The following is a 25,818-nucleotide window of genomic DNA, read 5'->3' as shown; positions in this document are numbered from 1 at the left end:
ATTAAATGGGGCAAAAAAAATATTCTTTTAATATCACCTATAAAGCTCACTCCACTCTTTCATTTATAACTGAATTTTCACTTTTTAAATCTAAAAAATTCATGAGAATTGATAATATTTATATTTATATCAATTATTTAAATGAAAATTATAGATTTATGGAAGACATGAGAAAGTATAATCATAAATGAAAAGAAAAAATAAATTGCGTGAATGATATTATTTAATCGGAAATTATTGATTGACGTCATTCTAGTACCTATATGGTCTTCCCTTTATAAAAAAATAAAAGAAAATAACCAAGTGTTAATAAAAATATAAATAATAGAAAAATAGTCATAATAATAACTTACAATCAAACTTTATATTTACAAAAATCAAAAGAAAAAAAATAAATAATTTGTGTGATAATAAATTACTGTCTACTCAAACTGAAATAAATTAGAGAGCAAAAAAAGGGCGAGGTTTCTTGGACGGATGAGGACTTTCAACTTCTTGATCGAATGAAATATGATCGATGACTCCGTCAAATTCAATAGTCAAATTATCCGGCAACGCCGGCAAATTCAAATCGAAATCCACCATCCTACTATGCGTCACCGTCGACGTGTCGGTAACGCCGTCAGAAACATTCGAATTCACGGCGGCGGAGTTTATTTTTTTATTATTATTAATATTTACGCCACCTTCATAGTGGCATCTCTTGTGACCGCCTAAAGCTTGACCGCTCGGAAATGACTTATTGCATATGGAGCACACGTGCGATTTCCCGCCAAAATCAGGCATGCCGGACGTCGTATCAGATAAGCCTTCGATGGTGGTCGCTGGTTTCCGGTGACTAGCCTTGTGACCGCCTAAAGCTTGGTAAGAGGAGAATTGCTTATCGCAAACCGCGCACTTGTAGGTGACTGGTCGTGATGGTTCTGGAATGTTCTGTTCCTCGGACTCGTCTGAGACGAGGCCAAGGGTAGTTTTAGAAGAGGGCCCGCCTTGAGCGAGCATGATGAGACAAAGAGCGAGATATTCTTCTTCGGAAGGTGAAGAGGGGTCTAAACGAGGTCGTTTTGAGCGTTTTTTCTTGGTTTGCATTAATGGATCTTGGGTGTTTAGAGGAGGACTATGGGAGAAATTGAGTGCTTCAAGAGCCATATGGAGAAGAGAGGAGAGAAGAGAAAATGGTTAAGAGTTGGGTTGAGTAATGTGTTTGTTAGTTGGTTTGTTGTGCGGGGGAGGAAAAGGAGGTGAAAGAATATATATAAACGATAAGTTATTTGAAAATCGGGTGTTATAACAGTTGAAAAATATATCACTGTTTTCAAGTAAAATTCTAAGTTTGATTTTCACATTGTTTGTTATTTTATCTTATGATTAAGGAAATATAATATTTTAAAAATAAGAGTGTTATAATGAGATTATCTCTATTAGGTTGATTTAATATACATTTATTATCTTAAAATAATTTATTAGAAAATAACATAAATAGAAGAGAGTTGGTAAGAGAAGAAAAGAGAAGTGAAGTGGGTCAACTAAGGGAGTGGGAAAGAAGTAAGAAGAAAGAAGATGTGGTGTGGTGTGGTGTGGTGGCTAACTAATAGAAGTAGTCATCATCATATAATCTACTAATTGATTATTTGTCACTTTATGAATCAATTATTTTGATACTTATTAATTTGTCAGTTTATGAATCTATTGTTTTGCCATTTGTCACTTCATCTAAGTATTTGTCACCTACTTAATTTATTACCCTTCGTATTCTTACACTATTTAATTATCACTATTAGTCTTAAAGTAAAACACTATTAACCTTTTGACAATTTGCTATTTCATGCTATTTGGAATCAGTTAGTCTCTTGAGAGACCGTCATCGTTTAAAATTATTTCTATTTGCGATTTATGTGTAAGAAAAAATATATTCAAGTGAAATAACATTTAATCACATGCGTTTATAATATCAATATTTTATAATTTTAAGTTAAGTATAGTTTAAGATATAAATGATTAAAATTACGCATTTGTTTGCGTAAAAAGTGAAATGTATATCAAATATAATAAAATGAAGATAGTACTTAGTTATTACTTATTAGTGCATCCCCTCGATCATCTAAATTTTGGGTAATGAAAAAAAATTAAATTGTGTAAATGAATTTAAAGATATTTTATAAAAAATAGTAGATCAATTTGTAAATAAAAAAATATAACAAAATAAATGTGATAATTTAAATAGAAAACGTGGCAAAATGACACTAATAGAGACATTATTGCATGAGTATCTTTGTGAGAATCTTAAGCCCAGCCCATTAAAAATTAATGCCTACTTATCGTATTCTTAATGTCTACTTACATTATCTTTAATGCTTACTTATCGTATCCTTAATGTCTACTTTTAATATCTTAAATGTTTACTTACTTCATTCTTAATGCCTACTTATAATATTTTAAAAAATATATAATAAAATATTATTTAATAATTAATTAATAATTAATTAATAATTATTATTAATCTCCATCTTCCCTATTGCAGTTTACATTATCATCAATAAAGAAGTTAATTTAACATGGTAGTAAGTGTAATTAAAATATTCATAATGCCATAGAATTCAAAATTTCATAATAATAAAATATTATTTAGTAATTAATTAATTATTATCATTAATATTAATATTAATTAATAATAATCTCTATTTTAGTTTAGCTTTATATAAGAAAAATTAACCAATTGATTAATGTAAAGCTAATTAATGTATCTAATTCAATTATAAACCTCTCCCTTCATATTCCCTACATAATGCATTATAAAGGACAATTTACAATAGAAACTGAAAACCTTTAAAAATAAAGTTAGAGTTAAGTGATACAATGGAATAGCTCATGCAAACTTATCATATCCTATTAGTATTATTAATTGATACTAACATTTAGTATAATTATTATGTGGACAACATTGAAAGCTTATACCACTATAAATATACACTCATTACTTGATAATATTAGATATCACTTAAAATATTGGTAAAATTACAAAGCAATATTTATTTGTTGATGCAAAAATGAGTATACCATTTAAGAAACTTTTTGAGATTAAAGAATCAAAGGGTTTGTTTGAAATTAAGGCTAAAGTCATATATATACATAGAAATCAATGGAAGATATGGGTAAGGGACAAGGTAAAGGAACTGCGTTACACATGATCTTGATGGATGATGAGGTAAATTATTTTGTTATTTAACAAAAGGAATTGTGTAATTTATCAACCAATTTAAAAGGTTTACTCTCACTAATTACTGCTATAATATTGTATTAATCAATGTCTCTTATATTTTTTTTTCCAATCTCAGAGTACTACAATTCAAGCCTCCATTGCTTACTACAATTATGAAACTTATGGATCTCAACTAGAGGAGGGAAAATCATATTCCTTGAGCAACTTTAAAATTTACAAAAACAAGATTATAAGGTTTCTAACATGAATATAAAATTTATATCGCAAAGTATACTTCCTTAAAAGTATGTCATGATTTAGTAGTACCACCTTATGAGATAAAATTTATGCCTTTCAATAAAATTTTAGCAGAAGAATGTGACCCCTGTCTTCTTATAGGTAATTTTCCTCTTTATTTTCATTATTTTATTTATACTCAATTTAGTTATACATATAATTTGGAATAGTATACATTATTTAAAATTATTATTATTATTATATTATTATTATAGATTGAAAACAGGGTCAATTACGGACGAGGCCCTTATAATTTCACAATAGGGGGTCAAAATTATCACAAAAAGGGTAGTTTAGTTCCGGATGAAGGTAATACAACAAAGTTTCAACAACTATACATTATTGACACCAAAAATGAAGTTTCAAATCAGAAGCAGGCTCTGTGGTAATATATTAGATCATATAAACATATTAACAATTTAATATACAAAAAATAATTCTAAAACATACACTAATTACTCATTTATTTAAGCTACACATATTTCAGTTTACGTAATCTTGATGACTTTGATGACGACATAGTGGAAAATATAAAAAGAAAGTTGGACCAACATAATCAATATGTCATGATTTATAGAAAGGCAAGGGATAGGATACAACAATCTGAAGAAACAAATGTTCAGATCAAGCTGATTAGTAATCGATCTTATGATGGAAGACAATACAACCTCCCTACTGCGTTTGAAGTTGCTATACTCATCGTTGGAGACATAGATAATACAACTGATAAACGTGATATTGTCGTCCAATACAAAGGGGGTCCATTACATCAAATATCAGAGTTGCATGCATCTTATTTGCCATTGCAGTATCCATTATTATTCTCGTATGGTGAAGATGGATATCGGACTAATATTAGCCATAAAGAAAATCATTCTAAACCATCAACAAGTCATAAACCTATGAATACATTAACTATGCGTGAATGGTTTGCTTTCAAAATAATGGACCATGATGAGGAGTGCAATATTATTACCCGGTCTGGAAATTTGTTTCAACAATTTATTGTTGACGCATGGACTATGATAGAATCTCAAAGATTGAGTTTCATACGCTGCAACCAGACAAAACTATGAGCTGAGAATTCCATCAATCTCCAAGATGCATCCAAAAGAGGAAATTGTGCATCACAATCGTCTGGACATCGTGTGGTATTACTATCAACTTTCCATGGAGGAGATAGATTTATGAGTGAATTATACCATGACGTAATGGGAATTTGTAAGACGTATGGTTTCCCTGATTTATATCACATTTCATGTAACCCTAAATGTCCTGAACTAAAAAGATTTGCAAATAAGATGGGTTTAAGTGTTGAGGAAAGACCAGATATCATATGTCGAGTTTTTAAGATTAAGCTAGATGATTTAGTAAAAGATCTTACAAAAGGACATTTTTTTGGAAAAACAAACGTAGGTATATTTTAATTATATCTCAATTTATTCAATCCCTCCAAATTAAATTAAATAAACTTAAATTACTAACTTATTTAAATGTTTGAATCAGTTGTGTACAGTGTTGAGTTTCAAAAGAGAGGTTTACCACATGCACACACTGTGTTGTTTCTACATCGTGATTACAAAATCCCTCATCCATCAGATATTATTAAATCTCAGCAAAGATTCCAAATCGGGAGGAGAATGAAGAAGTTTACAACATAGTATGTGACACGATGATGCATGGCCCTTGCGGTAATGCAAATTTAATCTCTCCATGTATGCAAGAGGGAAAATGTACGAAAAATTATCCAAAAAGGTACAACGCAGAAACAACGGTTGATGAAGAAGGGTTCCTAGTATACCGAAGGCGAGACACCGGAGCAAGTTTTGAAAAAAAATGGTGTTCACTTAGACAATTGCCATGTTGTTCCTTAGAACATGAAGCTTTTGTTGTAGTACAAAGCACATATAAACGTTGAGTGGTGCAACCAGTCCAGAGCAGTCAAATATCTCTTCAAATACATCAACAAAGGATTTTCACTCCGAAGCATCGCTGAAGAAATATGCCCAGAATCTTTTCACATTAGGGACAACATAAATAAATTAATAGCAAAAGAAATGCGATATGACAGAGAGGAGATCCACCTTGAACATCAAAAGCTACTACAAAGATTAACAACAGAGCAACGTGCAATCTACAACGAAATCATTTTGGCAACTACACAAGATTCTATGGGTGTATTTTTTATATATGGTCATGATGGAACTGGTAAAACATTCATGTGGAAAATGTTATGTGCCGCAATTAGGTCACAAGGCGAAATTGTATTGCCAGTTGCATCCAGTGGAATTGCATCACTTCTTCTACCCAAAGGAAGAACTGCTTATTCTTGCGCGCTTTGGCATACTTATAGATATAAATAAGGATTCCATATGTAAAGGTATTCAACCAAATAGCGAATTATCAGCTCTTTTGCATAAAACCAAGCTTATAATATGGGATGAAGCACCAATGATGAGCAAATTTTGTTTTGTGGCCATTGACAGGAGTATGAGAGATGCACTCCATGGAGATGATGAACTCCCTTCAACTTTACCATTTGCAGGAAATGTGGTTGTGTTTAGTGGTGATTTTAGACAAATTTTACCAGTTATTCCAAAGGGAACATGACAAGATATTGTTTACGCAACCATAAACTCTTTAAGTATATGGTATTCATGTAAAGTATTCTTCTTAACAAAAAACATGAGGCTTGAAAATGGGTTGCACAATGATTTACAAAAGCATGAATTTGCAGGCTGGATTCTCAAAATTGGAGATAGACAAATAGAAGGTCCAAACGACGGAGAAGTCACAATTGAAATTCCAGAGTGACATCCTAATTAAGGACTACATTGATCCAATCACAGCAATAGTGGACAGTACTTATCCGAATTTACTTCAAAATATGTCTCTTGAAAACTTTTTCGAAGACAGGGCAGTTTTGGCACCTACAAATGAGATTGTGACACAAGTGAACGATTTTGTGTTATCAATGCTCCCCGGAGATGCAAAGGTATATTTAAGCTCAGATGCAATTAGCAAATCAGATGAGTATTCCACCACAAACAATGACACATTTTCAATGGAATTCCTCAACACTATCAAATGTTCTGGACTACCTAATCACCAACTTAGCTTAAGAAAAGGCACTCCCGTAATGTTTCTTAGGAACATTGAGCCTTCTGCGAGATTGTGCAATGGTACAAGGTTAGTCGTCAACCATTTAGGAGATCATGTAATCGAGGCTACAATACTAACCGGTTGCCACAAAGGAAGTAAAGTGTTAAATTCACGCATTACTCTAACCCCTTCTGATTCATCAAAACTATCGGTTCAATTACAACGATGACAATTCCCTATTATACCATGTTTTGCCATGAAAATAAATAAAAGTCAGGGTCAATCTTTGTCACATGTAGGAATATATCTCCCAAAACCTGTATTTAACCATGGTCAATTATATGTAGCTGTCTCAAGGGTAACAAGCAGAAGTAGTTTAAAGGTTTTAATATGTGACAAAGACAAGAACCCAACAAATAAAATCGCAAATGTCGTTTACAAAGAAGTATTTTCTCATATTTGAGGTATGTCTTCTACTACAAAGTACATGTCTCAATATTGTTAATCTACACTAAAATGTTTTGATTCTTACATCGATTGTATGTAATTTAATTTCGCTGGGAATGTAAACATGATCAACTTGATATGTAATTCAAGAAATGAAAATGTTTGGATTTCACTATATCATATTGCTAACATTTAGTAAATAATAAGCTATCAATTTCACACCTCTAACTTTTAACCAGAACACAATAATATTACTATACCATCAAAATAAACATCATATATATATATATATATATATATATATATATATATATATATATATATATATATATATATATATATATATATATATATATATATATATATATATATATATATATATATATATATATTGCTTAATAGTACGTATTAAGATAAATATTTTTAACGAAATTCGTGCATAGAGTAACAACTAAGAAGAGATTCATTTTTGGACTTTTTCTATGGTCAAAAACATAACATCAAACACTTTATTCTAGTATATGACTTATATGACTGTATATATCTATCTCCCACTTTCAAATTTCACTTGATTTTTATCTTATTTTTTTAGTTTTGTTTTTATATGTTATTTTACTTTCTCGTCTTTAAAAATTTTATTTTTATTTAGAGTTAGTTTGACAAATAATTGTTAGTTGATTTGACTTGTTTTTGAAAATATTGACTGATAATTAATTGTTATGTAGGTGTTTTAAAAATTAATGGCTAATTGTTGAATGTTTATCAAAAACAAAATGAATTTTGTAAATTTAACTTAAAAGTCAACTTTTCAACTACAATGAAATGAGTTCATAGTTTGTAAAAGAGGATGGGGATGGGATTTTATTAATTTTTCTTTAAAATTTTTCTTTTTATCGTGGGTAATTATTTAGCCAAGTCAATTTTAGAAATAATTCTCCGGACTATAATAATTGAATTTATTTTGAAGTATCCAATTATAATAAAATTTATTTTAAATCTTTGGCTGCACTCTTCTTAATAGGTATGAGTTGATGTAGTTGATGTAGTTGATGTCTTTTTTTTCTTTTCAGATTCTAATTATAGTTTTTATGAGCAAATTACATTAGATATGAAGATGAGGAATAAAACTTATTTTAAATTAATAAACAATAATATTAATTATTTAAAATTTGTCTTGTGCATATCAAATCACTCAACAATCAACATGAAGTATTGAGTTGATAAGGTATATGAAGATAATACTCAACACCAAGTATCCAATTCCATCAACACGTTGCCTCCCTACTTGTACTTATCAATCTATAAAACTTATTATACTTTTTTATTATTATAAAAATTGTAGTGGAATTTAATAACAGCCTCTAAAATTGAATAATACTTATGGGATAATTGCTGAGTCCACTGTGATAATAATATAAGTGATATAATAAAAATAGCATAAACTACTATGTTGGTGGTTTTCTAATTAGTTTAATTAATATTCGTTTCAGATTACTCTATTTCATATTAGATTATATTTAAAATATTATATATATGAAAAAAATTTAAATTTGAATTTTCACGTATATAATAATAAGTTTTGAATATATTAATATAAAATTTTATTAAATTCATGTAAATATATAATTTTTGATATATATATATATATATATATATATATATATATATATATATATATATAAATTTAAGACTTATAAATATATATAAAAAAAAGTTAAATATAAGCAACTCCGGGAGTACCAAATGAGTGGAGATAGTAGTATAGTACAGACGTGACCGAGTTTATTTAGAAAATGATGCCAACATTTAATTGGCTCAAAATACTTCATATACCAATGTACGGCAGATATATACTTGGTTTAACACATTGCTTTAACATATAGAAGTACCAAATTATTTGATCAATTGGTTTGACTTGTAAATTTTGTAACATATTTGTAATAACCGTTTTTTTTTAAAAAATAATAATAATAAATAAATTTCAGAAAATTAAAATAAAAAAAATAAAAATAAAAATAACTCCCCATTAACAATAACTTCCCATTTCTCCCTCTAAATCTTATAACCAACCTCACTTACCTATTATAAATTAAACCAATCACCCTTAATTTCATTTACATTATTACTCACACTTCCTTCTTCTCCTACAAATTACTTCCTCCATCTCCCACTTGCTTAAAATTCAATCAAGAAAACGCAAGATTTTGATATTAAAGACAGCAGATTCGTAGACAGAGATTATTAGGAGCGTACGTTGTCTAGGATCGCGTGACAAGGTAATTCTCAATGTCCATCTAATTAGGACTATCCCGTTAGTATTATGTGCTAAGTGATAATTAATGTGTTTAAATGGGTGCATGATTTGATATGACATTATTTTATATGATGTTATGTTTTATATATTCTCAAATTATATTTATTATTATTTTTGTCAAACTTGAATTTATAATTTTTTTATTTCGATAAAATTTATATTATTATTTTGATAACGAAATTAGATACGATTTAAATTGGAAGAGAAATATTTGTGATATTAATTCCTATTGCTACCAGTTGATGTTAGAATGGTGATTTGGAAAATGAGATTTCAGTTGGATATTCCTGAGATATATATTTATTGGGAAAAATTTATCATCCCAAAATAAAATAAATAATGTATGTTTTATTATATGTTTGTGTGCACGCGACTAATTATTAAAATATATTAAATCACATAAAGTGTAACATGAGGGAAATGAAGCTCTTATATTTGTTGTGATCCAAGTATAAGGGTGATGAACAGGTTGCCCTGTTTGGTTAGTATAGCTGCCGACAGGTATTATTATTATTTCTGATACTTGATACGATGTTTGGTCTTCCTTCTATTTGTTGTGATCCAAAGAGGAGGGGTGTGCACAATAGGGTTCCCTGAGACTACTCTGCTGGCCTTGAATTATTTGGGGTGACGACCTCTTGATGAAGTAGGTATAGGGGTAAAGCCTCGGCCTACTGGCGTTCTCGTTCCCTCAAATTAAAAATTGATTATGTGTTTGTCATTATTAAATATCAAATTAATAAATTGGTTTATGTGATATTATATATATTGTTTTCTCAAATTGTTTTCTATTAAACTCAGCTATATGTTATTTTTTAAAATTATTTCCATTTTGATTATATTGTATTTTCTTAAATCATTTTCAAACTTAATCGTTTTACGGGATGGAGTTGGAATTATTCAATTTCCTGATTTTGGGAGTTTTCCCTTGTTTTTTCTTGCATTCTTATGTTGCAGGTTATTAATTGCTTGGAAATCGTGGAGTGAGGATCACCTAGAAACATAGCTTTTGTTAGAGTCGTATTTCAGTTTAAATTTTACCTTAAATTGTTTAAATTTTATATGGACATAGATTGCGTTTTAGTCTTCTCTTATGTTGTAAGACCCTTTGTTGAATTTAAAGTTATTAAGTTATTTCTTAGTCGTTAAGCCTTACATCTATTTTATTAGAAATAGATGTGGCGGTAACACTCCCATGAGTAGGTTTTGGCTCATGTTTTTCATTAAAGGTGTTTTCAAAAGTTCGACCTATTCTGAGGGTGTTACAAAGTCGTATCAGTAGCTTAGGTTTGTTTTGGTCAAACCTTAAGGTCGTTTAGGAGTTAAAGTTTGTAAAGGCTTAAATTAAAAATAGGTTAAATGATACAAGTAAAATTATTTTAAATAATTTAAGTAAGTTACAAATAAAAATAAATTATGAGAGTGGGGACGAATGGGTTTATTGTTTTGAAGTACTTTTAAGTACTTAGTAGGAGTATGTTATTTCTTTTAATTATATTTTATGTTGTCTTTTGTTTTTTGTTAGTTTCCTCGATTTCATTTTTGGGAATGGATTGGGGTATCAGGCTAAAATCCATTGTGCTAAATAGAGAATTACCTTTAGAGGCCCTAAGGGAAATAAACTAACCTACCAAGAAACTACTTCCGAGCCACCAAAGTCCAAGCTTATCTCTGCCTTAAATCTCCGGACCCATCTTAGGAAAGGCTACCCCGTATATTTGTGCCATGTAAAGGACACGAGCATGAAAGAGGACGAGTTAGGAGAGATACCTGTAGTTAAGGAGTTTGTTGATGTGTTCCCAAATGAGATTCCAAAGATGCCACCTGTGAGAGGGTTAGACTTCAAGATTGACTTAGTTTCGGAAACAGGACCCATTTCAAAGGCACCTTATAGGATGGCACCTGCCGAGTTACAAGAGTTGAAGGTACAACTTGAGGATTTGTTGGATAAAGGATATATAAGACCAAGTGTATCACCTTGGGGAGCCCCAGTGTTATTTGTTAGGAAGAAAGACGGAGCATTGAGACTATGTATTGATTATAGGGATTTTAATAATGTGTCGGTGAAGAATAAGTATCCACTTCCTAGGATTGAGGATCTATTCGATCAACTTAGGGGTGCAGGGGTATTTTCAAAGATTGATTTGAGATCAGGTTATCATCAATTACGAATTGCAGAAGAGGATATAGCCAAAACAGCTTTTCGAACGAGGTATGGCCATTATGAGTTCACAGTCATGCCCTTTGGACTTACTAATGCGCCTGCTGTCTTTATGGACCTTATGAATAGGACTTTTCAGCCTTATTTGGATAAGTTTGTAGTTGTTTTTATTGATGATATCTTAGTGTACTCTATGAATCGAGAAGAGCATGAGGCTCATTTGAGGAAAGTTTTAGAGATTTTAAGAGAGAATAAGTTGTATGCCAAGTTTTCAAAATGTGAATTTTGGTTGGAAAAGGTAGCATTTTTGGGGCATGTAATTACAAAGGATGGAGTAATGGTAGATCCCTCAAAGGTTCAAGCAGTAATGAACTGGCCTAAACCCACTAATGTGACAGAAGTGAGAACTTTCTTAGGGCTAGCCAGATACTATAGGAGATTTGTGAAAAATTTCTCGAGAATCGCTCAACCTATCACTAATTTGATGAAGAAGACCACTAAGTTTCAATGGGATGAGAAGTGTGAAGCGGCATTCCAAGAGTTGAAATCAAGGCTTACCTCTGCTCCTGTGCTAACCTTACCGAATGAAAGTGGAGAATATGAGGTTTATAAAGATGCATCTAAGAATGGACTAGGTTGTGTGTTGATGCAAGATGGGAAAATAGTAGCATATGCTTCACGACAACTTAAGCCGCATGAGAAGAGTTACCCCACACATGACTTAGAATTGGGAGTTGTAGTCTTTGCATTGAAAATTTGAAGACATTATTTATTTGGAGTAAAGTGCAAGATTTATACTGATCACAAGAGTTTGAGGTTCTTGTACACTCAAAAGGAGTTGAATATGAGGCAAAGACGATGGTTAGAACTCATTAAGGATTATGATCTGGATTTGAAGTATTGTGAAGGAAAGGCAAACAAAGTAGCTGATGCTCTGTGTAGGAAGTCAAGTCATACAATAAATGCATTAATTTTAGCAGATGAGTTGTGTGAAGAGATTCGTAGGATGAACTTAGAAGTGGTAGAATATGGATATGTGGGTACTCAATTGAATGGAATGACGATTGAATCCGATATTTTTGAGGAAATTAGGGTGAAGCAAGTTACGGATAATTGGTTAACTAAATTGAAGAAGTTGAAGGAGGATGGTCAAGCACCTGAGTTCGAAAGTGATGAAAATGGCGTAATGAAGTATAAAGGAAGATGGTGCATACCGCATGACAAGGAGCTTAAGACTAAGATTATGACTAAAGCCCATAATTCCCCATACTCAATACATCCTGGTGGTGATAAGATGTACAAGGATCTTAAGAAGAACTTTTGGTGGCCCAACATGAAGCGTGAAGTTGCAGGCTTTGTGGTGAAGTGTCTAATGTGTCAAAAGGTAAAAATTCAACATATGAAGCAGGGGGGAAAATTGCAACCATTAGAAGTACCTGGATGGAAATGGGAGTCGATTTCAATGGACTTTGTAGTAGGATTGCCAAAGTCAAAAACAGGGAAGAATGCCATATGGGTGATAGTGGATCGATTAACAAAAACAGCAAGGTTTATAGCGATGAAGAATACTTAGACAATGCAACAGATGGCAGACGCGTATTTTCAAGAGGTAGTGAGATTGCATGGTGTGCCTAAGGACATTGTATCGGATAGAGATTCGAGGTTTCTGTCTAAATTTTGGAAGATGCTATAAGAAGCAGTGGGCACGATACTAAAGTTTAGTACTAATTTCATCCAGCAACAGATGGTCAAACAGAGAGAACGATTCAGACTCTTGAGGATTTGTTAAGAGCATGTGTTATGGATTTTGGTGGATCTTGGGAGGATAATTTGATGTATGTAGAGTTTTCTTACAATAATAGTTTTCATTCTAGCATAGGAATGGCACCTTACGAAGCCCTATATGGGAGAAAGTGTAGGAGTCCTATATGTTGGAATGATGTTAATGAGTCGTTGGGATTAGGACCAGACATGATTGAGGAGACTACAAAGAAGGTAAGGATGATCCAAGAACTTATGAGGGGCGTGCAAGATCGTCAGAAGTCGTATGCAGACAACAGGAGGAGAGCATTAGAGTTTGAAGTAGGTGAAAAAGTTTTGCTCAAAGTGTCACCAACCAAGGGTATCATGAGATTTGGTAGGAAGGGTAAATTGAGTCCTCGTTTTATAGGTCCTTATGAAGTATTGGAACGAATTGGGGAAGTAGCCTATAGATTAACATTACCTATGAACCTAGCCAAAGTCCACAATGTCTTCCATGTATCCCAACTCCTAAAATATGTCCATGATCCTTCCTATATCATACAACCTGAAAACATTGAACTTGATGAAACCCTTACCTTTGAAGAAAAACCAATAAAAATCCTTGATACCAAAACAAGATGTACCCGGAACAAGGAAATCAAGTTGGTCAAGATATTATGGACGAACCAGCCAACCAAAGAAGCCACATGGGAAACCGAAGTTGACAAGACAAAGCAATACCCGAAACTTTTCGAACAGGTACGTTGAGTTTCGAGGACGAAACTTTTTAAATAGGGGGGTGGTGCGAGTCTATCAAATCGTCCAATTTCTTTTAAAACTTCAGTAGTTAACTTTAAGTTTGAGGACGAACTTTTGTTTTAAGGGGGAGTGTGTGTAACAACCGTTTTTTTTTTTAAAAAATAATAATAATAATAAATAAATTTCAGAAAATTAAAATAAAAAAAATAAAAATAAAAATAACTCCCCATTAACAATAACTTCCCACTTCTCCCTCTAAATCTTATAACCAACCTCACTTACCTATTATAAATTAAACCAATTACCCTTAATTTCATTCACATTATTACTCACACTTCCTTCTTCTCCTACAAATTACTTCCTCCATCTCCCATTTGCTTAAAATTCAGTCAAGAAAACGCAAGATTTTGCTATTAAAGACAGCAGATTCGTAGACAGAGATTATTAGGAGCGTACGTTGTCTAGGATCGCGTGACAAGGTAATTCTCAATGTCCATCTAATTAGGACTATCCCGTTAGTATTATGTGCTAAGTGATAATTAATGTGTTTAAATGGGTGCATGATTCGATATGACATTATTTTATATGATGTTATGTTTTATATATTCTCAAATTATATTTATTATTATTTTTGTCAAACTTGAATTTATAATTTTTTTTTATTTCGATAAAATTTGTATTATTATTTTGATAACGAAATTAGATATGATTTAAATTGGAAGAGAAATATTTGTGATATTAATTCCTATTGCTACCAGTTGATGTTAGAATGGTGATTTGGAAAATGAGATTTCAGTTGGATATCCTGAGATATATATTTATTGGGAAAAATTTATCATCCCAAAATAAAATAAATAATGTATGTTTTATTATATGTTTGTGTGCACGCGACTAATTATTAAAATATATTAAATCACGTAAATTGTAACATGAGGGAAATGAAGCTCTTATATTTGTTGTGATCCAAGTATAAGGGTGATGAACAGGTTGCCCTGTTTGGTTAGTATAGCTGCCGACAGGTATTATTATTATTTCTGATACTTGATACGATGTTTGGTCTTCCTTCTATTTGTTGTGATCCAAAGAGGAGGGGTGTGCACAATAGGGTTCCCTGAGACTACTCTGCTGGCCTTGAATTATTTGGGGTGACGACCTCTTGATGAAGTAGGTATAGGGGTAAAGCCTCGGCCTACTGGCGTTCTCGTTCCCTCAAATTAAAAATTGATTATGTGTTTGTCATTATTAAATATCAAATTAATAAATTGGTTTATGTGATATTATATATATTGTTTTCTCAAATTGTTTTCTATTAAACTCAGCTATATGTTATTTTCTAAAATTATTTCCATTTTGATTATATTGTATTTTCTTAAATCATTTTCAAACTTAATCGTTTTACGGGATGGAGTTGGAATTATTCAATTTCCTGATTTTGGGAGTTTTCCCTTGTTTTTTCTTGCATTCTTATGTTGCAGGTTATTGATTGCGTGGGAATCGTGGAGTGAGGATCACCTAGAAACATAGCTTTTGTTAGAGTCGTATTTCAGTTTAAATTTTACCTTAAATTGTTTAAATTTTATATGGACATAGATTGCGTTTTAGTCTTCTCTTATGTTGTAAGACCCTTTGTTGAATTTAAAGTTATTAAGTTATTTCTTAGTCGTTAAGCCTTACATCTATTTTATTAGAAATAGATGTGGCGGTAACACTCCCATGAGTAGGTGTTGGCTCATGTTTTTCATTAAAGATGTTTTCAAAAGTTCGACCTATTCTGAGGGTGTTACAATATTGCTAAAAGCATGCTCAAAAAATTATAATTTATAACAATAAATTATTTGCTATAGCAATAAATAATTTAATGACCCAACTATAAACTAGCTTTTTGTGTAAAAATGAGTTAAAATTACAAAATAAGTTATTTTACTAAACACTTATATATATTAATTCGATATATATACTTCATGATACTCCCTATGTTTAAAAAGTTCCCACAAGAATTGTTCATAGGAAATAAGAAAAATAGAATATTTTAGAAGATGGATATATTATTGATTTAATAAAAAATTTCTTGGAAGAAAAGTAAGGACCATAAATATTTTAAAAATATTAAAAGAAAATTAGTCGAAATATACGAACACAACAATTATTAAATAAATATTTTAATAAAAGTAATTAAAATAAAATTAGTAAAAGATATAAAAATGTTAAAATAAATTAGTGTGAAAAATAAGCATTTATTAAAATATTTTAAATAAAAATGAACAAGATTATATTGTCTAGATCAAGTTACTAGAGTCTAGAGAGAATAATACGTGTCTTGTGTGTGCTAATTTCATTTCTTTCCCTATAATTAATTATTTACGCGGTGCCATATATTGCGGTGTCATTTGCTGAGGCGTGGAATGATTTATGTGTTGTACAGACAAAGCATGCCTTTCAAATCCAAATCGTTTAAGGAAAATTCCACGTGCTGGCATTTAATTTTCACGAAACGCCAATGGTAATATTTTTGTAAAATTTTTCCACATGGTAGCATCCAATTTAAGTACTATTTAACTGTCGTAGCATTTTCCGTTAAATTCTTGTTAATTTCTATTTAATTCATCATTTTGTAAGATTTTTCCACATGGTAGCATCCAATTTTTGCTCTCAAATGTTTAATTCGCCATTTTAACTTTTAATTCACCGATTAATTTATCTACGCCTTTAAATGTTGTAACAATTTTATTTTCATTCAAGTTATTGGCATTATAAAGTTGAAAAGATGCATTACAAGCACTAATAAATAATTCAAAAGACACATTTTATAAGCTCAAAAGGTGCATTTCATAAGTTCTAAAGGTGCATTCCAAGCACTAATACATATTTACTTAATTGTTACAGCATTTAAGGGCGTTGATAAATTAATCGGTGAATTAAAAATTAAAATGGTGAATAAAGCATTTGAGGGCAAAAACTGTTTACCATGTGGAAAAATCTTACAAAATGATGAATTAAACGGAAATTAACAATAAATTAACGGAATATGCTACGATAACGGAATATAACAAAATTCCATATTAAACAATTAAATTCACATGATAACTAATAAATAATTTTTTAAAAAAGAGGTAAATGGGTCCTTGGTCGAATCTGAGTCTCAAGTGTGTGGACCTGGACCCGGATCCTAAGGCCATGGATCTAGATCCAACCCGAATTCATAGGGTCCAAAAATAGATGGATCCAGGCCCTTAAAATTAGGGTCAAGTCTAGTCTAAATCCTTAAGGTCCAAGACCTATGCCCACCCCTAATGACTATAAATGAGATTTACAATTATTTGATATTTAGTATTTACTTTATTGACACAACAAGAGTAGGTTTTACAATTAGGGTCAAACCCGTTTAAACCCGATTCACTTTGACCCATTTTTTAAAAGTACATATAGTAGTTTTTTTTATTCTGCTTTATGACCCATTGGGTCGACCCACCTATGTATATAATAAATTAATAATATCATATAAAATATGAAAAAGTGGTAGATTTTATTTGCAACTAATTCCTATTATTATCCGTCTCGGCCCGACCCTCTACACCATGTTCCGTTAATGGCCTGACCCATTATTGACTGACCTGACCCTTTACACCAAGTTCCTTTAATGGCCGGCCCATTATTGACCCGACCCACTAATAATCCGTTAAAATGTGATCCAACTCTTGACTCGCTGGGTCGACCCACCCTGTTAAACACCTATAGTAACAAGTAACAACTAACAAGAAACTAAAATTGAGATTTTTGATTGCACAATTTTTGTTGGGTACAAGACAGGCTAAGAGATGCGGAAAGTTAAGAGTGCGACAATGAGAATTACACCTAGGTTTCTCTTCGTAAAAACTGTATATGTTTCAACTGAGAGAAGACATAACTCTCCCCTAATCACATGATTATACCCATACGTCAAGCCGTCAACAAACATGTTGGTGATAAAACATGAGATAATAACTATTTATCCCCATCAAAATAGAAATTACCTTATAGAAAAATAGTGACAAATTAAAGTAAAAATAAAAGGAGTACGAAAGATGTTAATATTTTTATCTCATTGTACAAAAAACAAACAAGCGATAAATCCCATATTTTTCTCTCTGAAAAAATGGAAATAAGAGTGAAAATACTAAATAATCCACTCGAAAAAACAAATGGTAATTTTTTTTGTCAACATAAAAACATATCCACTAGACATGCTCTACATAGAAGTATATGTTACTTCAAGGAGAACTTTTTGCTGAGAAATTCAAAAGCGCTTTATTGTAAATTCAATTTGGACCTTTATGGACCAAATGTTGCAAGTTTTTAAAATTAGAGGAGGTATATTTGAGTGGACAATCTGTTGTGCGACAGCGGAAGCAAATATCGAAAAACAATAATGAAACAATAAAGATTCAAACAAACAATAAAGAAAATTACAACGAGAAATTAACGTGGTTCACTATTAACGTGATAGCTACATCCACCGGCACCGAGAATAAACTTTTCACTATAAACCGGGAGATTACAAGATGAACACGAGAAATCACAACAATGGCTCTCCAAGCTTTTTCTTTCTTAGTTTTCCTCACTTTGTGTTTTGCATTGCATCTTATTCTAATTCTAATTACATGGGGCCTTTATATATTATACCTCATAATAAAAAGAAATTAGGGTTAAGAAAATACAAAAAACCGTCAAAGACTAAGAGTAACCGGCCAAAAACGTGCCAAGAAACCGTCATTATGCGAGCCGTGAAAAGGAGCAGAGCCAACTCCGCGCCCCGCGGAGTTCTACGCGTCCTGCGGAATGGTACAGTATGTACTCCGTGCCCCACGGTCTTCTACGCGCCCCGCGGAGGTCTCTCTGACCCATTTCCTCTTCATCCCATATAACGACTTGTTCGAGTCACTATATTTCAACAATCTCCACCTTGACGAGAACATGTAGTCAACCACTACCTCATCAAACCATAGTGAAGCAAAAATATTCTCAAGTCAAACCTGATGCAAAGCTCAAGCATAAGCCATACATCCCGACAAGTCTCCAACCAAGACCCATCCCGATAAGTCTTCAACTAAGACCTATCACATACTCGTTTCCAAGTATAACAACTCATAACGCTCAACTAGCATCACAAGTTCACTCATAATGCTCCATCTGCATCACGAGTACACGAGGCAAGCTCCACCTTGAGGTTGTGCACACCTCCACCTGTGGGCTCCCTCACACCGCCTCTAAGGGCCTATGCTAATGAATCCAGCATAGTAAAGAATCTACTAGGACTGTCAGACCATCCTACCTTCTTTACCTCTATCTTCATGTACGTGCATTCCGAATGAAATCTGACCACACTGTGCTTCTCCCGAACATCAAGTACCTGATCACTAAACACACAATCATAGTACACAAAAGCCAACCAAGGTTGATCACAAAAAACCATCACCGAGATCAAGACATAATCAAACTCAGCGAACACAACCCAAGCTTCAACCGATGTAACAAAGTACTTAATATCATTCCCGTACATAAGAAACACAACAGCTGATCCAAGCAAACCGTAAAGAGAACAAATCTCTACCTGCCAGTGCCCCCACCCAGGTTGAGTCACAAACCTACAAATGACACTTCTAGCATGCGCAAAACAAGTACACATCACAGCATACTTCAAACACCGAACCATTACTCTAGACATGTAGACCGACTTAGTCTCAAAATGAGGTGATGTAATTGAGCTAAGTAACACTACCAATCCATACAACAGTTCCACACTCTGCTCATACGTAAAGTCATAGCAAGCCACTGCGCCCGCTCACTATACTCTACTACGTGCTCATAAGTTGGTGGTCCAAGTGACTCTACAAAATTGGCTACCAACCTTGCCAATCCCACAAGGTTCAATGCATAACATACCACACTTATAGCAACCAAAACAACACTCCCACAAGGTTACCCAAGTCTTTCATCTCGAATTCCAAGAACAACTTCCTTTTCAGTTCTTTAATTTCCTCTGCATCATTTCCGGTTATAATCATATCATCAACATAGATTATTAGACAAGTGATCTTGTCTTTTTCCTTTTTCAAAAATAATGTGTGATCTGAGTTGCACTGTCTATACCCAAACTTTTTCATTGCTGTGGTGAATCTCCCAAACCAAGCCCTCAGAGATTATTTAAGCCATAAAGAGCCTTTTTAAGTCTACACCCTTCTCCTATACTGAACTCTTGGGAATATCTAGGTGGTGCTTCCATGTACACTTCCTCTTCGATACTTCCATGAAGAAAGACGTTTTTCACATCCAACTGATGAAGAGGCCAGTCTTTATTTGCTACGACGAAAAATAGTACTCCAATGGTATCTATCTTAGCTACTGGTGAGAACGTTTCAAAGTAATCAATCCCATATGTCTGAGTGTACCCTTTGGCCACTAGCCGAGCTTTATATCTTTCCTCTGTTCCATCTGCTTGATATTTAATAGAGAACACCCATGTGCATTCCACTTTTTTCTTTCCCTTTGGTAGAACACACTTTTTTCGTGTTTCATTTTTCAGCAGTGCCATGTATTCAACTTCTATAGCTTTCCTCCATCTTTCATCTTTGAGGTCTTCCTCTGCAATTTTTGGAATATTGGTGGAGTATAGAGATGTAGTGAAAGCAATGGCTGTTTGGGATAAGTTTTCTTCACTGAACTTCTGTACAGGATATCTAGATCGTTGGGTTTCAAACTCCGAATCATACCTCTTTGGAGGAACACCCCTGGTACTTCTAGGAGGACATTCATACCTGTTTGGTATCTCAATATTGGATATAGGTTCTGTTTCACCACTTTCACAATCAACAATTTCATGAGGTTTAGGAATTACCTCTTGAGTTGTCGGATGCTCATCAGATGGGACTTGTATGGGCAGAAAAGGAAATACTAAGTTTTCAGATACAACATCGGTGGTCTTGCCTACTTACTCTTTTGGGTCCAGATCAATCACAACCGGATATGTTATCCAGCTTAGGTCATCACTACATGTCTCATCCCGAGGACCAGGCTGGGGATAGTAGTAAGACTGTTCAAAAAAGTCACAATTCGTGATGGTATATAACTGATTTTGGATAGGATCAAAGCACCGATAACCTTTTTGATTAACTCCATATCCAACAAAGACACATTTGACCGCCCGACGTTCAAATTTGTTTCTAGCCTGTTTTGGAAGATGTATATAAACTAAACAGCCAAAAACATGAGGAGGTAAGAAATGTGAGGAAAAAGAAGGAACATGGGAACTCAGGGTATCACGGAGATTTTGGAAGTCTAGGGCTTTTGTGGGAAGACGATTAGTTAGATAGGTAGCAGTAGCAATTGCCTCGGGCCAGAAATGAACAGGTATATGGGATTCAATCATAAGAGCTCTGGTAATTTCAAGGAGAATATAGTTTTTTTCGTTTTGATCTGGGTGCTTCTGTACTCCATCCTACCGCTGCTTTTCTGGTCCGATTTTGATCTGAAAAACGTCCCGGTTTTCTTTCCCCCTTTTTCTTAGCATCCGGCCACCATTCCGGGTAACCTACGAGTTTAAAACACTCGTTTCTAGTATGTCTTGTACCGCCACAGTAGGTGCATTTGAGGTGAGCTTTATCATCATCCCTCCGGTAAGTTCTTCCTTTGGCCGTGAAAACCCCACCGGTGCTCGGTGATTCCAGATCTGATGAGGGCTCCGTCTTCATGATTCCCCGCCTCAGTATTTCTCCTCCTCCACTGTACGAAGAGGGTCTAAGAGGAGGAGATCTTTTCTATCCTTGTCGAATGTTTCATTGATTCCCGCTAAAAACTGGTATAATCTGTTTTGTTGGGTTATTTGATTATAGATGATGTCGCATGGATCCTTCATAGGATTTGGTTGTCTCCGGTCAATTTCTTTCCATAGGACAATTAACTTGCTGTAGTATGTTTCGATGGTGTCTGTTCCTTGTTGGATTTTGTTGGTTTTGACTGTTAAATCGAATATTTGTAGGCCGTCTCTCCCACTACTGTACAGTGTCTCAATCCCTTGCCATAACGTTTTGGCTGTCGGGAAATCAAGATACTGATTCACTAGGTCAGACTCTATATTCTCCAAAATCCATGAGATAACAATCGAGTCGCTTCTGATCCATTGGTTGTATGCTGGGTCATTTGTGGATGGAGGGTCGTCGATGATGTGATTGAGACGATCTCGTCCACTAATGGCTAAGTGCATCAGCCTGGACCATTTTGTGTAATTCTGGTTCTTTAATTTCTCTGAGATTTGGAGGGTATGGGTGTTGGTTACGGTTTCGGTGGGTGGTTTGTTGGAGTTTAACTGTTTAAACAGTTGCAACAACTGTCCCATTGTGACCGGTTGATCTGGTGCTATGACGGTTCTTGTTTCGTCTTCCATTGTTGGAATTTAGGTAGGTTAATTAATATATGATGAAGCAGCAAAAACGATTCAGAATCGTTGCTGCTCTGATACCATGATTTTTGGTTTAGCAACCAGTTTTGTTCTTGATGATTTCTGGCTTATTTCATTCAACTGTAATGGTGATAATTTATACATGAGTTTTGAATAACTGCTCCTAGAAAAATAACTGTCATATTAAGTAACTGTAATACATATTCTAACATCCTCCCACAATTCTGTGATTGCACTCAAATTAACCAAAGTAACATGTGTGTCTTCCTACATGTTTAGATAATCAAAAAATCAACCACCTTTCATATGAAGTTTCATGATTTAAATGTCGGTGTAAAATAGCAAAGAAGTTGATTAAGAACCTTACTTGCAAAACTGCTTCCTTAAGCTTTGAATGAAGTCGTGATCCTGAATCTTTGAAATTTTTAGGAGGCCAAATCTGCACCCACATAACAATTTAAACATAAATAAGAGCAATGAAATCAAGAACAGAATCCGATAAAAAACGAAGCAAGAACTATAAATTAACAAGCACAAAAAATACTTTAAATTTAAGATAAACCAACAAATAGTTTCAACTCCCAATAGGTTTTCCACCCTTTATAACATTTTCATCTCATACAACTGTAGCAAGAATGTTCCGGATTCTCTTCACTAAGGACATTCAATGGTTTAACACTCTTTCAGTAGTAAAGAACCTGAAACCATTGTAGACAGCACAAAGTGAAAACAAACTGTCCTCAAGACGAGGAGTGGAAGAAACATCAAACAAGATAAAAGTTTGTCAAGGATACTTTACTAATACCACCCTAACACAGGTGATTCCTGACTCTACTCCTTAATTAACACTTATTCTGGAATTAGAACCAGTTTGAGAACAGATCCTTGATTCCCCCCCATGAAAATCAATGCCTCAAAGAAAGTCTTTAAATTCAAATGCTGAGAATGTTAATACTTAGTATCATCTTTTTGAAATGTACATTTAGGACAAAGTCAATAGATTTAGGAAGTCAATACAAAAACACAAGATTAAACAAACAACATGCCCTCTACCCAGGTAGTTTCAATCAGAATACTTCTACCTCATGTCACACAACAGGGAACGGACTTCATTCACCATGGCAGCAACAATTATCATAGTGCAAAAACAAGGTTGCATCACCTTGTCGCGACCGTATTGTAAAGTTTTTTGAGTTTACACCAAAATATAGGCCACATTGAATGCGCAATTATCAGTATTGACCACAATATCCGTTTTGCAACCGTTGCCGAAACCGTATTTTTACATTATGGCAATTATGTACATTAGACATTGCACATTCACAAATGCTGGCCCTAACTGATCCCATCATATGATTCACTTATCTTTTCAACATAAGGAACTCTATTCAAGATTACTACCTCTTGTTTTGTTTGTTTCTACATCCATTTCCATCATTACTTTATTCAAATTGGGGTTTGCATTTCCATCTTCCATTTCTCTTATTTCCCCATTAACTCTACTTACTAATTTCATAAACTAATTATCCCAGTATCTATACCTTCACAAAATTAATCCTCTGAGAAAAAAAGCTACTTCTGAAAGTGAACAGCAAAGCGCCAAGAGTACTTTTATGAAATGCAGGGATGATCACATTTCGGTGGTGTAATAATTCAAAAACAATAATGGTGCAGACAATGGATTTTTTGCAAGGTTTCCTGTGTTCAATGACCCATTAATGGTTCGCACTGGATGCCAGACAAGTGCATTTATTATCTTAAGTGTCAAAAGGTGAGATATGGGGAAAAGGATTTCAAGTATCAATAATACTTCTTTGCATCAATGAAGGTAAGAAATTAGATACTTCAATATTGGTGAAGGAAGAAGATGAATAGCAAATTTTAGGGTTATACTATTTAGTAGTTTTAGCGGAGAAATTCAAATTTTGTATAAAACAAATTGACAGAGGGAACATAAATCTATCTGTGTTGCTACCACATGGAGAAAAGCTTTTTTTTTTTTTACAACTGTCGTAAGTCTAAACCTCATTGCTACCATATTTAATTCTCTAAAAATGATAATTTGCTTGATAGCAAGGTCTTATATTATAAGTTAAAAATTAAAATGTGAGCTAGAACAACATTCCATTACTTCAATGTCATTAAGAGACTCAAGAACAATTTAGCCATAGATTCCTTCTCACCTATCTCCTTCTTTCGCCAACAAAATAAACTTAACCAATGCAGGAAATAAACAACAAATCGAATCGAATAAAAATGAAACTGGTTGTCTAGCGAGTAAAATCCCTCATTTTCCATCGCATTTCAGCATGAGTCAACTATTCAATATAATATATCAAATGTTGACACCAAAATGCTAATTTACAAGACATTAAAGGTTAAATTCCATAAATCAAGTCAAAAAACTATAGCTCATTGGTTGTTAAAAGGAATCAAGAAATAAATTTTCTGGAAACAACAAAGCCACAAGCAAAATGGAATAAAAATGGAGCTTCTTTCTTGTATTATCATCCATTGACTCTTTCACATAACTTTGAAATTTATTCCACAAAAAAGCGGGCATGCTCCACAGTTTGAAGTACATCCAATTCCAACACACAGCCATACCGAAATATATTCACAAATCTGATAAAATGTATCAAATAAAAAATCCAAAACTTTACTTCGACATCAATGATTTATCCAATAGTTATATCAACTAAAAGAAGCAAGAGCAAGATGATATTGATAGAATTTATAGTCATGTAAAATAACAAGACTCACTGAAGCTGAACATCCTGGGCAAACAAATCCGGCTGAAGCAGTGTGCGGAGGAAAACTTGTTGTCATGGTATTGTTTTTAATTAAATAATTAGCATCATATCCCTAAAATACCCTTTGACCTTTCGGGATTTGACTTTGACTTTTAGTCAATAGGCTTTTTGGCTGGACCTCTTTTCTTCTTTGGCAGGCCCATGGGTTTTTACCTCCAGAATACTTAAATCCTTTGCCATCCCTCTCCTGTGGCTATCCTCCTTTTAAGGAGAATAACCACCCACCACCTTCCACTCTTCATACATGCTTGGCTCTCCTTGCTTCAGATGAATAACTGTCCATTCTTCCCCTGACCAGTCCACCTCCCATTACTCCCACTACTCCCATGTTAGTCCACTTCTTCTCAGAAATAACTCCCCTTCTTCACCATTATAAATAGAGGCTACCATCAAGGAGGGAGGATCATCTGAAATAGCTTTCCTAGTATCCTTGCTTACATTACTTCCTTAGCCTTCCTAAACTCTAGCACTAGCACTAGCAATCCCAATCCCGACCTTCCTTCTTGCATTCATTCTACAATCTGTCATTCATTAATTTCCGATCTACGTTCT

The 25,818-nt window shown here is 33.3% G+C and overlaps 3 protein-coding genes across 3 annotated transcripts; 1 reads left to right on the top strand and 2 right to left on the bottom strand.

Moving 5' to 3' along the window:
- Positions 1-333: 333 nt before the first annotated feature.
- On the bottom strand, positions 334-1,224 carry LOC130824352 (zinc finger protein ZAT10-like). Its single transcript, XM_057689321.1, has one exon. The coding sequence runs from the start codon at positions 1,147-1,149 to the stop codon at positions 442-444; it is 708 nt and encodes a 235-aa protein (XP_057545304.1). The 5' UTR covers positions 1,150-1,224; the 3' UTR covers positions 334-441.
- A 12,177-nt stretch (positions 1,225-13,401) lies between these two features.
- LOC130823423 (uncharacterized) lies at positions 13,402-17,865 on the top strand. The gene is made up of 3 exons (XM_057688044.1): positions 13,402-13,606; positions 13,691-14,022; positions 17,830-17,865. Exons 1-3 carry the CDS (start codon positions 13,402-13,404, stop codon positions 17,863-17,865), a joined length of 573 nt encoding a protein of 190 aa, XP_057544027.1.
- Positions 17,866-21,293: 3,428 nt separating this feature from the next.
- LOC130824351 (uncharacterized) lies at positions 21,294-24,320 on the bottom strand. Its single transcript, XM_057689319.1, has 2 exons — positions 23,536-24,320; positions 21,294-22,892 (listed from the first exon to the last, which is right to left on the bottom strand). Exon 2 carries the CDS (start codon positions 22,436-22,438, stop codon positions 21,758-21,760), a length of 681 nt encoding a protein of 226 aa, XP_057545302.1. The 5' UTR covers positions 22,439-22,892; positions 23,536-24,320; the 3' UTR covers positions 21,294-21,757.
- Positions 24,321-25,818: the final 1,498 nt, after the last annotated feature.

The sequence above is a fragment of the Amaranthus tricolor genome, chromosome 9 (genome assembly GCF_026212465.1).
Source record: "Amaranthus tricolor cultivar Red isolate AtriRed21 chromosome 9, ASM2621246v1, whole genome shotgun sequence".
NCBI lineage: Eukaryota > Viridiplantae > Streptophyta > Magnoliopsida > Caryophyllales > Amaranthaceae > Amaranthus > Amaranthus tricolor.
The sequence above is the reverse complement of the archived record's forward strand: the minus strand, read 5'-3'. Positions and strand labels throughout refer to the sequence as shown.

What these genes read in the sequence shown, in the direction of transcription:
- LOC130823423 (XM_057688044.1), top strand. Translation starts at nt 13,402, where the DNA reads ATGGCACCTTACGAAGCCCTATATGGGAGAAAGTGTAGGAGTCCTATA. An exon ending in AGCATTAGAGTTTGAAGTAG is followed by an intron (nt 13,607 to 13,690) that starts GTGAAAAAGTTT and finishes CTCGTTTTATAG; the next exon opens with GTCCTTATGAAGTATTGGAA. An exon ending in ACCCGAAACTTTTCGAACAG is followed by an intron (nt 14,023 to 17,829) that starts GTACGTTGAGTT and finishes GGTACAAGACAG; the next exon opens with GCTAAGAGATGCGGAAAGTT.
- LOC130824351 (XM_057689319.1), bottom strand. Translation starts at nt 22,438, where the DNA reads ATGGAAGACGAAACAAGAACCGTCATAGCACCAGATCAACCGGTCACA.
- LOC130824352 (XM_057689321.1), bottom strand. Translation starts at nt 1,149, where the DNA reads ATGGCTCTTGAAGCACTCAATTTCTCCCATAGTCCTCCTCTAAACACC.